General features: G+C 38.8%; 1 protein-coding gene across 6 annotated transcripts in view; it reads left to right on the forward strand.

Moving 5' to 3' along the window:
- CABIN1 (calcineurin binding protein 1) overlaps positions 1 to 15,729 on the forward strand; it is a 107,698-nt gene that overhangs the window by 75,911 nt on the left and 16,058 nt on the right. For all 6 annotated transcript variants that reach the window (XM_069030508.1, XM_069030513.1, XM_069030511.1 and 3 more), the window contains exons 31-35: positions 969 to 1,132; positions 3,134 to 3,230; positions 4,448 to 5,089; positions 5,546 to 5,620; positions 15,414 to 15,705. In XM_069030508.1, the coding sequence (XP_068886609.1) occupies positions 969 to 1,132; positions 3,134 to 3,230; positions 4,448 to 5,089; positions 5,546 to 5,620; positions 15,414 to 15,705 (1,270 nt within the window). The remainder of the gene's footprint in view (positions 1 to 968; positions 1,133 to 3,133; positions 3,231 to 4,447; positions 5,090 to 5,545; positions 5,621 to 15,413; positions 15,706 to 15,729) is intronic.

The following is a 15,729-nucleotide window of genomic DNA, read 5'->3' on the forward strand; positions in this document are numbered from 1 at the left end:
TCAGTCAGGTACTCCTATCGATGAGACTATTCTTTCCTGCCTTGTCACAAAATTGTTTACATGATCAGAGGATTTTCATCTTAGAAAGCTACTACAGGAAAAGCTTCAGAACCGAATAAAGCACGAGGGAAGGGTTTTCACTAATCCAAGAGCAGTTTTTGTGAATGTTCATAATGTAATTCCCATCCTAACGTGCAAGCATGGTAGTATGTGCAGTTCATTTATTCAGGTGTGGCTGACTAGGATGCTGACAGCATCCACAATAAACACCTGAAACAATCTCGTTAGATTTATTACACATGGCAAAATCTGAGCTGACTAACCCTAATTAAATTATATTTCCTATCAGTCTCCAGCCTTGCTCTCCAAAGATTCCCTTGTCCCAGAAATTTAATTAGAAGGATCAGGATGTATGGCCAAGTATTTGTATCTGCCACTGGAAAATGGATTCTGCTGAGGAATCTGATGATTCCTATTGGACTGCTTAGTCCATAGTGAACACTGATGATGTCAAGGCACTAATCAAGTTCCTAAGATTTTTAGTAACAGATTACTTGAAGATAGAAACTTGCTGTGACCGCATATTAACAGCTTCAGGCTAGAAAAACTTACTTCAAGTTGGTAGTTGAGCTTTGGCTTAGGTAGGGCATGTTCATTGACACTGAAGAAAAATGCACAATAGTATTTGGGCTTTGCTTGCTTTTTCTTGGAATAGTTCACAAGCATATGTAGAAGGTGTGCTGTGGCTTCTGCGAGCCTTCCTCTTTTGCTACTGGCAGGAGTCAGTTGACTTCAGATCTAGATCTAAATCCGTATCTCCCTGTCTGTGGGACCACAACTTTTGTCTGTCCATTATTCTGCTGGCCCTCAGTGCAATTCAACATGCTGTGGAATCTGACCCATATTTTCATGGTTCTGTCCTTTTCAATTGGATCCCTCTTTAAATGTTTCTTTTCCTTTCTCTGCAGGGAATCTGGCGCATCCCCGTGGATGAGATCGACCGCCCGGGCAGTTTTGCGTCTCATATGAACCGCTCAATTGTCCTGTTGCTGAATGTGCTGTCACAGCTAAAGGATTACAACACCTTGCTCAAAGTCTCATCTATGCTGCAGAGGACCCCTGATCAGGGAAAGTATGATAGATTTATTTTAAGCCATTACTTTTTAAAGCTTTGAATATATTTTGTTCGCTGTATGACTATTTTATTTAAAGCTGTTCTTTGTTTAGGAAAAAAAGTCTTTAGACAGATTCCCTTGGGAACATAGTGGAATGATGGTTAATTTTTCTCAGGATTACGATTCTTTAATATAGCCTAGAGTTTCTCTGCATTTCTGTTGTAACTCAGAGCAGCCTTAGAGGTGCCTTAACAGGCTTACAGAGGTGTTGTGTCACGTGGAGGGATTCACTGGGGAAACAGAATGCCGTGACTTGTGCACCCTCTGCTCGCTCTTGCATAAGAGCTGAGTCCAGTGCAGGAGGTCACGGCCCAGCATCCTGCCTTCCTGTAATCCTTGATGGACTGAACAATGGTTATGCACCTCTTGGCAGCTGATGCTATTTAAAAAGCTTATCCTGTTCAGGGGAGATCTAATTTTAATTGCATTAACCTTATTTAAGAAAAAAGAAGCTGTTAATGTGAGCTATATGTGGATTCGTATCAATGGGAAGACCAAAATAAACATCCAAGGAAAACATAGAAGCAACTGAGGTAAAATTCTAGTAGGTTGCCCTGTGGGAAATGTTGAAATGAGTCTCTGGAAAATGCTTAAGAAATGAAACTTGAATGATTGATGGCAATAAGTTGGAGGCATTGAAGGTTTCTTCATGTGTTTTTGAGTGTGAGTGCATGTGAATTTGCATGGATTGTAGTGTGTCTGGGAATATGTCACCACTTGTTCAGCAAACTTGAAGGCAAAAATACTTTGACTTTTAGCATAGCAGAAGAGCTGGACCATAGAAGGTTTAAATTCTGTCCTAAGCAAGCCCATAGCTGTACTAAAAATACTATGTTATTTATAAGTCTAGACTGAGTTCAAAAAACAAATATTTTGACATGTTGGATCAGCCAGTGCCAGCCATGGTGAGCTGCAATTGTTAGAGGAACGTAGCAATGCAGATATTCTGGGTGTGTCTGGTATATGCCTGGAACAACCCTATTTTTAAAAATAGGGAGGTTTTAGTTATTACTGAACTAATGAGGAGTCAGATGTTTATGGTTTGCTTTTCAGACAAAAGGTACAAAATTACCAAATTAACCTAAAATCATAGAGAGGAAATATGTGTATTAAAAATGTTGGCCTTCTGACTGAAATAGTACCCTTCAAAGTTATTTACTTGATTTTTAGCCTTCTCAATAAAACCAGCTAATTCTGAAATAGAAATTAAGTTTTCCATTAAACTTGGTTAGGTGGAATTGACAGCTGGAAAGGTTTTCCTTGAAAGCAGACTAAAACTGTGTCAGAATACATTGAAGTTATGTGCTTTAGTAAATTAAATGAAGCTATGGAGTGAATGTTTTACACACACAATATAATTTTTTTGTAATACTAACTAGGAAAAAAGGTAGTACCACACCCACGTGTTAGCTCTAAAAATCCTAGGTTCAAAGGCAACTGATATGATCAAAGAGAGAGGATTTGCTGATGTCCTTAATCTCACATGCACACTTTATCCAGAACATGAAGATCACCTGAGAGTTCAACATAGCTTTGTGTAACTATAATACTCCTTTTCAAAAAAAGGATTGAATGAAAAGCTAGTATTTGAGGGGCACGGAAGGCTTTATACAAGAAAACTGTAAATCTGGTTGCTTGGTTTGCTCTGGGTTTGGTTTTTTGGTGTTTTCCCATTTCTCCCCTTCCCTCTGTTTGCAGCCCATGCTGTCTTCTGCTTTGTTTGTGTCACCTTTGATGCTTGTGGTGAGGGGAGAAGTGGAGGGAAACAGCTAAAATGTTATATCCCTGTATTGTTATATTTCAATATGCACCTGTATATGTTTTGTTTGCTTTCTTCTTGTTTTAAAGTTGTTGTGTTGGCTTTTTCTTGTTTTTCTTTCAATGTCCTGGTTCTTGCGTTTAGAGTCCTGTAAGCTTTTGGCAGTTAACTTCACTTCTGCTCTCTTGCTGTGGCACAGGAAGTACTTGCGTGATGCAGATCGCCAGGTTCTGGCCCAACAAGCCTTTGTGCTCACAGTGAAAGTGCTGGAGGACACTCTCAACGATCTCACACAGGTGAGGCACCATTGCACTTCAAGGCTGTAATTTAGTAATTAGGTTTTGCAGTGTTCAGTTTACTCATTCTGACTGAAGGGCTACATTTGTAAGCACTTACTTCTAATACCTTTTCTTTATATGCCACTACACAGAAAATTTTCTTCCAGCATTGTTGTTTTTTGGTTTTGAAATTCAGTAACAAATACAGTTTTTAAAAATGGTATGCAATAAGTTTGGTCTGACTGTTGCTTAATCTTCAGATAATGGTAGATACATGTAGTGTACAAGAGCTCCATTTTCAGGTGGGATCTATGGGAAATATCCTTTTAAAATGAACTAAGATTCCTCTTGCAAAACAGATAACTCGGTCTTACATACCTAGCCACTTTTCACTGCTAGTCCTTGACAGCACCACACTCATTATTACATATAATTGTAATCTAGATTTAGTTTTTAAAAGTCATATAGAAGCTAATCAGTTTCCAGGTTAAGGGATCTGGATATTGGAGCTTTACTTGGTAAATACATTCAAGGAAGAACTTGTTCCTAAGGGTTTTCCAAGTTAATAGACTACAGGTTTAACAAATTAAATGAAAACATCCTCAAGAACACTGGAACTCTGTGTATGAAATAGTTTGTTCATAAATCTGGATGGAAGAATTGTATCATTATCAATTTTTGAAAGAAGAGATGATGTACTGAGGTTTTCTACCTTTGGAACATCACCGAAGTAAAGGTACAAAAATTAAAATACTATAGCAGGGTTTTGCCTACTTCTTGATCTATTAACCAGAAGGTTATGTACGAACGATAGGAAAGATTCTTAAATTTGAGGTTGATCTGCAGCTGCCAAAAGAAACAAAGAAACAGGTTTGGTTTTGATTTCAATATGTTAGAAGAAAAATTTGTGCAATTAAAACCTTGCATTTCATTTAGTTGGATCCCTTAGCATGGACTGAAGTAGTGAGGGAAAATAAACACTGTGCCTTCAGTTCAGCCTGAGCTGTTGACACTGCTCTGTGGTGTTTTCACTTATTAAAATACTTTTAATTGTAAGATTTGAGGCCTGGATTAATTAATATTAAGGAACAAAAAAGAATGAACATAGAATAAATGCATTTTCTTCAGCAGAAGCAATAATGAAAGGTACGTGTCAATATTTATGATAGTCACAGCTGTGCTCAAATGCTTTCTGATTTCAATGATAACAGAGAAGAATGACTTCTTTTATTAAGGTTTCAGAAGATCAGGGTTCCAAGTCTTCTAGCCTTGCTTCAGGAAGGATGACAACAGACGTCTCCAATAAAACTAGTGCTGAAGAGGGAAAAGATGTCCTTCCCAAAAAGCCAGTTTTATCAGATGGAGTAGTACACAGTACTGAAAATGGAGTAAAGGAAGTGACCCAGGGACAAATTCCCAATGCTATGGACGTATTGGAACAAGAGGACAGGAATGACAAGGAGATTAAAGAGCTTCCTGGTCCTGGCTTAGTTGAGCCTATGGATTTTGATGGCTATTCCAATGACCCTGAAAAAATTGATTCTTCATGTAAACGCAGTGAGCCAGACCGTCCCCAGTCCAGCAGGATCTCAAAGGACAGAGCTCCAGAGAGCCGGACTCCAGAACTTTCCTTGGAAGAGCTAAGTATCAGCTCAAAACACCAGCAGCAGGCAGCTAAAGGAATTGTGCAAGCAGTACCTACAGAAGAACCTGTCCAGAGGTCAAGCAGGAAGAGGAAATTACTTGAGGATGTGGAGTCTGGAAAAACACTTCTGCTTGATGCTTATCGAGTCTGGCAGCAAGGTCAGAAGGTTATGGCCTATGATCTGGGCAGAATTGAGAAGATCATGTCTGAAACGTACATGCTGATTAAGCAGGTATTGTATGACTAATTGTCATTTCTCTATGTGGCCTCAGACATGGTTTTAGGATATAACAGGAATTGCTAAACCAAGCAGTATGAAATGGGCCCTGTATCTGTTTAAAACTTGGGGAGATAAACATCTCCCAAAGAACCATTCTCTTGACAAGACCGTTGCTGGGGATGGGGAGTAGGACCCTCCATGTTTTGAAACTAAATTTCTGAAATGAATTAAGAGCTGTAGTACCAGTTATGCGGTGTTTGTTCATGCTAAACGTTAGTTTGAATTGAGAGAGCTGAGTATTTATCTTTGGATATATGCTCCTCAGTAAATTAAGGTCAGCGTTCTGCTGTAGAAGTACTTCTTCTTCCCCTTGCTCCTATGCTCTACATCCCCATTTCATCTCAATTTAATTAGATTTGTACATTAGCTAAGTAATTATTACTTCATTAGTTGTGATTCTGTGTTCAGGTGGATGAAGAAGCAGCGCTTGAACAGGCAGTCAAGTTTTGCCAGGTGCATATGGGAGCATCAGCACAGAAACAGGTAAGCTCTGAAGCCTTTGACTGCTGCTCACAAGCTTTTATGAGTCTGTACAGGCAAATCTGTTGCTTAGTGTCTGCAGCACCTAGAAATACCTACTTTCCTTGTATTGGTGTCATCTAAGATAAGTTGGGCTACATTAGTAGGAGGATCATCCCCTTTATTAGGGTCATTGCTACTGTTTATGTCAGGCTTGAAGAATAGTTTTTGTGCTCAAAAGCTGTTGGGGAAACCCCAAACCATCTTCAAATTGAAATACTTATGGCACACTACAATTTTCCTGATGTCCACGTCATATCCCAGCGTTTCATGGATGGTAATTACTTCTCTCTGCTCCTTAAGGGCTACAACCTCATCAGCTCTTCCCTTGCTACCATTGCACTCTGCTCCAGAGATACCAGATAGCTTTTCTTTCAACTTGCATGTTTGAGAATCTGATTTTAACTCTGTTAAAAACAACTGTTCCTAAGTTTGTTTTTAGCTTGTAGTTTGGGTTTATCCAGCAAACAATTATAAGAGCTTTAAAGGGATCATTATTTATCTATCCTTAATGTGAAATCAAAGCCAAGAAGAAAACTGGATGAATGACATATTTAGTGGTATTCATTTTGCAGCCCCAAAGTATTTACTAGATTTGTATTTTCCATAATTTTTCTTCAGTTAAAATGTGCTTTTGTATAGTGCACCTCTTAGCAGAGTAATAGGAGAGGATGTAAGAGAAATGATAGGTTTTTTTCTTTGTTAGGTTTTCATGGAAGTAACTTTCTCCAATTTGTGCCCCTCAGGAAGTCAGTAATGAACAGAAATGTCAAGAGAAGTATTTATTCTAGTAGACATGTTTGCTTGCTTGTAGTCTGGTATTTCAGGTTTAAATTTTTTTAAATAAATAAATGTTAGCTCAGCATGGTAAGCCTTTTTCAGTTTATTTTGGGGAAAAAATAGACGTCATCACACTGTGATTTATGACTTCAAAATAAAAAGAATTTGCTAATAAGCTTCTTTAAAAAGTAATGCTACTGTTGCTTTTTTGGATGTGTTCACCTTTTTAAAAACCACTCCCCAAATTCTCATGTGTCAGCCCAGTTCCTTGCTGGGCTTTCTTGAAGGTTCTGGGAATGTGATTGCTATTCAAGCTCTTCCAGCAGAGTCAGTGGTTACTCAGGCATGTGACAAAACGTGAGAAAGGTGAAAAACCTACACACAAACTAATCTCTAGTGTAGACACAATAGGTGAGCTTGAATTTAACAGCACTGGAAGCAGTAAGATTTCCTGTTAAATCACTTGAAATAAAACATGCCCCTTAACATGCTGCACTTGGAAGCTTGGAAGCTTTCCCTTTTAGGAAGCAGTCCCAGCTAACGAGCTTATTACATCCTGCAGTCTCATTTTCATCTGCTTCTAGCAGGATCTTGCAAGCTGTGTGAAGCTGCTCGTATAGCACTATGAATTAGTGTGGAGACACAGGAATAGCCACTCTTGTAGACATCTGTCTGTTTTCAACAGCCTGAATCCTGTTTTATTTAAAATTGGCAAGTATTTGCCTTCTGTAAGCAAATGATGTCATGTATAGAGCTGCTGCAGCCCAGGGAAATGCTTTGTTCCTGGATAGTTTGAGTGGGTTTGCAGGGCCTGTGGTTCTTCAGTCACTTATCCAAGAAATTGACAGTAAAAAAAAAAAAAAATGAGCACAAAATCCACCTTGATATATGTCTTTCTCAGCTGGCTGTTGTATTTTACAGTTCCAGGCATTATATGGTTTCTTTATGAAAGTTTTCACTTGCTACTAAAATTAGGCATTACTTAAATTCTGGCTTTTCTACTTTCTTCCAGACCAGTCAGAGTTTCTAACCTAAGTATTTAACAACTATCTTAAAATCTATTTCTCTGCCTCTTCAGGCACAAGCAGGAAACACTACAGCAAGCAGTAAGCAGAACTGGACAAAGTGGGTCCTTACACTTTTGTGATGAAATCTAATCTTTTTAATAGCTTGGCAATGCTGTGACCCTTTGACTTGGTTTCAGAAATCCTCTGTAGTCGTCATGAGTGATGCACTGTTAACATGTTTCAAGCCAATGAGAGGCATATCACCTTCTACAAAGTCAGCTAAAAACATGGGAAGTGGCTTAGAAAGGTTGGCTTCCAGCTTTGAAGAAGGCAGAAAAAGTGGTACAAAACCTTGCTATGATAAGTTCCAGTGCTCCTGGGGGACTGGAGAAATGGGAGTGTTTTCCATAGGGAGATTCCAGTAATTGATATAAAACTAGGTAAGTTTTATAGTATTCTTTTATAGTATTCTAGGTAAGTTGCTGGGACATTTCTTTCAGTATTCCATATTAATACTTTTTTTTAAGTGATAGATTCATCAACTTCAGCACATTTTGGTTCACAATCTACCGAGTGGTGATGCAACATTCTTAAGTGCTGATATTAATGATGTTGTAGAGAACAGGTGTGGCCAAAAGTAATTCCTCCACTTTTTGTCCTTTGCAGTTTAAGTTCTTAAGTGTGAACAAGACTTTTGATATACATGTATCAAATGGGCTGAAATCCAGTGGTGGTTGCTGTGTCATTAGTAGTCAAGTAACTAAAGTTACACTGGAGATTAACTGGCTTTCTGATCAAGCAGCATTTTGAAGGTTTCTTGTTCTTTTCTTTGATTTTTCTGTCTGAGAGTGTTATCTAAAAGATTTGCAGAGATCCTGAAAGCAGTCATCTATTGCTCTGAGTTATATTTTTAGTCTTGCCAACTGTGATTTTCATATGAAATTAATGGTCCCTGGAAATGGAATATGAAGGAGGCCTTGTTGAGGGAGAATGAAAGATTGAGGCAGACTAGTTTGATTTTGAAGTAGCATTTTACTTAAATATGTGGTTCTTAGGATCAAGGAGGAGACATATTGGCAGAGAGCAGTTGTAAGGATTCTAGATAATTAGAGAATTCCTAATAAGCCTTTCCACTGACTGCCTAAAATTGCTCTTACTAAATTCTTCATTTTATGCTGTTAAGGACATACTGATATGGGAAAGTTACTGCAGTACAAGCCAGGATGAAGCTTTGTATTGCACAGATTATTCTATAAGTGCATGTGGAGATACTTCAGTTTAAAGACCCATCTGTCTTCTTTTTTCCTGCAATATGAAAAGGTATTTTTATTACTGTGGACTTAATACTGAATTCCTTAATACTAAAATTACACCTTTCACCAGCGTTGAAAGTCATGACAGTTAAAACTCTGTGGTTGTGTGTTGGGATATAATGTACCACTAATCCTGAGAACTGAATTTATATAAAACAAATACCTTAAAACATTGCAAAAATCAACATTGCACAGAGGGCTGGATTTAACATCTCTAAAAATACAAGAATGTTCGGAGGCAAAGTTCCAAAATGCCACTAAGTCCCAGGTCATGTGTTGTGACCCCTGAGAATATGGGACTCTATGTAGAAAGCCCTAGTAATGGGTAGTGTTGTAGGAGCTGAAATTTCTATTGGCTCTTCAAGGTGTAGTATATCATCTAAATGTCATGAGAAGGGACTATTTCAGCATTGCTGAGTTATTTAAGACTCACTGCTGCCTTAGCCAAAAAATCCTTGCTCTGGGACCAACTCCATCCCTGAAGTGTCAGGGAGAGAAAGGAAATTTTCAACTGCTCTTTCCTGTTCCAACTGCCAAGCCTTGAACTCTTCCTGCTTGGTACTGACTGATCAAATCTTCCCTTTCAGCTTTTGCTTCACTCACCTCTTCCAAAGTAACACACCCATGACCACCTCCCACTGGCTGATTCCAAACTCCAAGTGCTTTTCCCATTTCCCTGTCTCAACCTACAGTCAAAACTCATCAGCAGATTTCAGTGTCAGGTCTAATTAAAACTGATGCTTCATGAAGCTACCACCAGAATCAAAACAATGATTTTTATTATAAACACGATCAGGTTATGGAAATGAGCTGTGCCTTCAGGCTTCTGGCAGGTTGCCAGGGTGATCCCTGATTTTATAAAGTTTTGTTGCTACTGTAATATACAAGTGGTAGTTCCTAAGTGAAGGTGCTGTTTTAGTGCTCTAACTGCCCTTCTCTGGTTCCAAAACAGGGGTTGTGTTTTCTCCTTCCACCAGTGTTTACCTCTTCCCAGGGCTGGTGAGGAGTAGTCTGAATCCACAACATTGTACTGAAGAATTTTATGGGATCATTTGTGGGTTTGGTCTATGGGGGCTGCAGCTGAAACCACACACAACAAGCTCAGATTGACTCTGGAGCATGGGTCTAGTGATGGTACAGTCCCTATGTTGGACCTTACAGTGAATGTGATATTTCACTTGGAATAGGAAAAAACTTTTCTTCTGTGGGTGAAGCTAGAGGGCACTCCCGTGGATTTTTCCCCTTCTGCTGTGGAATGCAGTCAGCACTGCAGTGACATGGGCTCTCAGGCATTTTTCTTCCAAGGAGAAAACTTGAGAGTGACTTGTTTGAACTGCTTTGGGTGTCTAGAGCGTTTTCTTCTCGAATTCTCACATTAAAAAACCCCCACAAAGCAACAAACCACCAAGCTGTTCTCTTCAGGAAACAGCTAAAAGCCTTCTGTAAAGGCACTTTGCCGGGAATGGGAGGAGATTAGGAGAATATTAAATAATTAGAAAATAATCATCTTCTACCTCATGTGTTTTCTCCCCCTTTTTGTTCCACCCACATGCTGCTAATTTTCATCTTTTCTTCCTGCACATCAAGACGTCAGAGACTGCTTACAGAAAAAGTTGTTTTTCCTGAGTTGTCTGTATGCTTTATTAATGCAGCAAAGATGACAAGAAAGGAGGGGGAAGGAGGAGGTGGGGATGGGGGGGGACAAAAGGACGAGCTCTTTCATGGTCTCCTACCAAAGGGTGACCATTTTGTTCACTATTGCATTTGCCAGTTGCCATGGCATCCCCCTCTCACTCTATCCTGGAGGTGTATTCTTGATATAATTAACAGCTCTCCTCCTTCTGTCTCCTGCAGAAAGCAATCATTAAGTGAACATGAAGGAAAGAAAAGACACTTTTTATCTTTTACTTTGTATATTAATGTTTTTCATCCTGCTACCTGATCTCTTTTGGTCCAATAATGATGTTTTTGTGTATGAAAGTGTTGCTGCAATATGGCTGCCTGTGTAGAGCAGGACATGAAGCCCCTGCATGGATTTGTGTAAATAGGGGATTTAGTAAGGCTAGAGTTCAATCATATGTATATAAACCTTTGTTATTTTCTGTATATAAAGGGGTTTTAAGAAATACGAGGTTCTTCAGAATCTTGATCATGGATACTGCTGGTATTTCTGATGCACCTAGAGGAAAACTTCTGAATGAGATTTCTTTTAAATGCTGCTGTAGAGAGATTGGTGGGGGGAAGAATGAATAGGCATAATTTAATTAAAACACAATATTGAGCAGGAGTTGGAGTGGTACTACTGTGGAATGTGGCCAGCATATTGTTCAGTTAGTTTGTGTGACAGCTTCCAGGCTTTGTGGGGATGTGCTGGTATCCTTCTAAAAAAGGCACACCTTTGTGTGAGGTGGATTCTGACTTCAGTCCCACTAGAGTGCTAAACTCAGGCATGGGAGTAATTTAAAAAAAAAATAATTTAAAAGTAATTGAAAAAAAAACCAAACCAAAAAAATCCCGAAACAACAAAAAACAAACAAAAAATTGTTATGTAACAGTTGCAGTTCCAGCATTTTTCATTAGGAAACTTTTGTTGGGAAAACTGTCACTTTCCCTTTCTTTGGAACATTTGGTTGCTAATTTTTCCCACAGCCGCAGAGCAGTGAGCCCTCCCAAAAGCAGCAGTGGGAAGGTTGCTGTAGGATTTCTTTGTTTTTTGACAAATGTTTTGAAAAAACATTAAGTGTGGTAAAAATAAATCCTTGGTCAGGTTCTCTGGTTTGTGACTTTACAGGTTACAAAGTAAAAGTTTTCTTTTTAAAGATGCTCTATTTCTTTTTGCTGCTGCTGTTGTCTCACTACTGAAGTGCCTCACTGGGAAACTGTAGGGAGCTATTTTTTTTCCAGTAACATCTGTGAAAAAAATTCTGCACTTTTGCTGATAATTTTATTGGTGGAAGGCTGTCCCAGAGCTGGATTTCCAGCATTTTCCTAACTTCTTTTTACATAAGCTTTCAACATGGGAAGGGTTTGTCCATCACCTCCGTGAAGCTGAATGAACTCTTTGAGGAGTATGCTGAAATAGTCAAGGTTCTAACAAATAAGGAGACTGTTTTTGTAACCTAAGTAAGAAATAGTCACAATTCACACAGACATGCATCCTAATTATTCATTTAAATTTCAGCTTTATACATTCTTCAAAATAAGAAACAATTTTTGCTAAGTTTTTTATAGAAGAGAAATAAGATAGTGGGGTCTTTATGGAACCAGTGGATCATCCATTACACATAATTTAGATATTAATAAGCCTTAAATATTTCTTCCATCCACTTTGATACAGTAGTCCATACAAAATTAGTACTGCGTACCCTTCAGTGCCTCATGTGTTTTTTAAAAACTTAGAAGGAAGTCCAGTCTTGACTAGAGGAACCTGTAATTACAGTGAAAGATAGGAAAAAGTAGATAAAAGATTTTTTATCTTAATTCAGTTATATGCACTTGTTCTGTAAGTAACACTAAATGTAAGAAAAGATTTGTTTCTTCTTGGTGACTGAAGCCACTTTGTAATAGTAGTAGTAACAGAGGCACTGAGCGTGGTGAGATGGATTGGAGAGGGGAAAAGGAGAAGTTCTGACTGAGTCAGAACAGACTAAATTTTGAGTTAATGCCACAGCAAAGTAAAAACTAAAAAACAATCTTGTGATGAGAAACCACATAAAACACTGGTAAAGGATTGTCATTGCCTCTCAGTTTCCTACTATCTGTCTGTGGAAAACAGTCTTTATTATGCCTTACTGGTGGTTTAGCAGTAGAGCTACATGAACATAAAAGGCTTCTGGTAAATCCACGACTTGCTGTAGTGAGTTTTTCTGGGTTTATTTCTCAGCTGGGTGTTAGGAGGTCCTGTGTTTTCCTGGAGATCTGCAGGATGATGAAATGTGGCCCCGTAAGTCCTGAGCAGTGTAGTTAGTGACACTGCCCTGAGCTGGGTTTTGTGAGTAGCATCACTTACTGATCAGAGGTGCTGGAATTCTTGCCCCTACACTAAACCCAAAATCTTTTAAAGAACACGTGCCTCACTGTGATGCTCATTTTAGCTTTGTGCTTACAGCTTTTCGATGGTCTTCAGTTTCTGAGTGCAGTAAAAATACATGAAGCAGGTTTAAATCCCTTTTCTTAGGCTCTGTGAGTTGCAGCGTGCACAGTAGACAACAATGGGTTTTTTAATGCTTGGCTCTTACGTTTTCTTCCACCCCCATCCCCCCTTTTGAGAAAACAAAGTCAGTGTGAGATTTTTTTATTTTTCCTTCCTAAGTCTCTATTTCATTGGGTTGAGAAGAACCTGCCTGTTTACAGCAGCCTGAGACAACTTTTCACCAGGTCACATCTGGAAAGTTCTCTTTAAAGTCATAAACACAGTAATGTTCTTGTTGCTTTCTTTTGTATAAGGTTGCACTTTTTGACTACATATTAGAATTTCTGGTCATGGTTTTCCCGAGTCAGAAACATCATGTTAGTTTCAGCTTTATTCTTTCTTGCAAATAAAGTGATTCAATTCTGTGGAAAAAGAGCTGGGATACTTCATCCTGGTAGGGAGAAGAATAATGGAGGATAAGGTTATGAATTGTGGTCTTCAGCAGAAAGGAAGGAACCAGACAAGAGGCACCATTTAAAGTTGCAGCAGGAGAAATTTGGATGAAGTGACTGGAAACAAATGTTCACTGAGAAGGTGGTAAAACACTAGAACAGGGGCCTGGAGAGGTTGTTGAATCTCCTTCCTTGGCAGTATTTGGACTGGACTGGCCCTGGGCCCTCAGTGAACTGGTCGAACTGGGAAATCAGCTCTGCTTTGAGCAGGAAGTTGGACTAGAGACCTCCAGAGGTCCCTTCCAGCAGGAATTATTCCATGGGGTTGCTCTCTTCCTCTAATCATTTTTCCTCTGAATACCATCCAAATATTGCTGAGTTACTTTCCAAATGTCCTCTTTCTGGCTCTGGAAATAGCTGTGCATTTTTGTAGAAATCCAGTTTTTGAGGTGCAGATATATTTTTAACATATATGTACCTAAGTACTAGTACCTTCATGTGTTTCTCTGGAAAAAAAAAATTGGATACAATACAAGCACAGAAATGTCAGGTTCTACATCATCTATTATGCAAGTTAATGAAGTGCATGGGTGTGAAGGGCTTTCCCTTTAAATCACAGCTGAAAACGATTCCTCTAGTGATCTCACTTCTGGCTTAAGGCTTTCTTCTGCAGTTTAATTTCCCTCAGGTTTGTGTGATCCCATTTGTGTGTTGAGACCTTTAGTTTTGGAGCTGATGCTTTAAGCATCGGTAACTTGCTGCTTTCAGAGGCAGAACAGACCTTTATTTGACCCAGGATGGTAATTGTGAATATAGTTGCTGGTTGGTTTTTTTTTTTGTGTGTGTGTGTACACATAGAATCTGGCAGGTTTTAATTGTATGCTTTTTAGAGATTGATTAATCAAGTTCAGGAACTTCAAAAATACATTCTGCCAATTATTTTTTAAAAAAATGTACTTGTGTGCTCTCTACCTTTGAATTTTAAGTATGCATGTTCTTCACCTGAAAGTTCCTCTGTTTTCTCAGTGAAATTCTACTGACTCTTCTGGCTCTGTAATAAATCTTTGGTCATCTAGGACATTAGGGTCCAATTTGATTTTACATTGGACAGCAGAACTCTGTTTGTATTTTGGACATTCACCTCTTATCACCATGATTGAAATAAGGGGGTTCTTTTCTTGGTAGAGATATGAGACAAACAATTAAACATCTGAGAATTCTATCTAACTGTATCTTTTACAGTCCAATAAATCTCCATTAAATGAAGACTATAAAGAGTGTAAAATAAATGCTTTCTGTGGTCTCACAAGCAAGAATACTTTATTTGATTACTGATAAAAGTTATAGAGAAGATACTTGTTTTATGGGTACTTTTATTCCCTTCTTTGGTGAATTTATGTCCCACTTCTACCTTCTGTCTATATAATAAATGAGACCACGTTAAATTTTTAGCACTGGCTTTGGAGAACAGCGTTGCTCTTGGTGCCTCTCTTACTTCTGCACAGGCAGATCTTCCCAAGCCTGTTTCAACTGGATGTCAGTGTTACTCAGGTCTGCAGTTATCAGGAATTTATGATTTGGAGTTATGCTGATCTCTTGTTTCACAAGCGAATACAGTTTTCTATTTTTTCCATTTTTTCTCACATCATTCACTAAGAATTATTTCTTGTGATAATTTGCAAAGCACTGCAGATCTGTTTGTTCAGGTCAAGCACTTGTCAACATATTTTTAAATGAAAGAAATATGTTTCTGTTTACAGGAGATTGTAACTCATGCTTAATTACAGAGTTCAGAAAAGTATGTTATGTTGTGAGGGATGTGTTAAATTAGACTTTGTAAATGTGAATAAGCATTCAAGTGCTAGTTTGATAAATAGACGATAAAGAACAGAAAAATAATCCATAAAGGAGAAAAGATTTCTTCATAACAGTGATTGAGTCACTATTATATTCACTTTAAAGAGAGTGTTTTCTGTCTATAAAAAGTGCTGCTTGCAGTAGTCACTGAAGCAGGTGGCACAGAGTTAGTGACACAAAGACATTTTCTCACTGCTGCCCCCTTTTTTTGTGTAGTCGACAGGAGAAGCACCCACAACCCCAAAGCATACGAAGGACAACAGAGAGGGCTTCTTCCCAGTAGCACCAGCCACACTGCATCCTACCCCAGTGAATCCAGACACTGTGACTCCTGAAAATCTCCTGAGACTGAATGATCTGCATTCCAAATCCAAACCAGCCTCTTCTTCTTCATCCTCCTCCTCCTCAGCATCTTCAGTGCCGCCCTCGCAGGAGTCACACCGGGACACTGAGCACCTCCGGAGTCAGAGCGCAGAGGCTGCCCCCAGCATCAGTGATGTTGTTCGCGGTAAGTCTCAGCCAGGGAGAACGT

The sequence above is a fragment of the Aphelocoma coerulescens genome, chromosome 15 (genome assembly GCF_041296385.1).
Source record: "Aphelocoma coerulescens isolate FSJ_1873_10779 chromosome 15, UR_Acoe_1.0, whole genome shotgun sequence".
Lineage (NCBI taxonomy): Eukaryota > Metazoa > Chordata > Aves > Passeriformes > Corvidae > Aphelocoma > Aphelocoma coerulescens.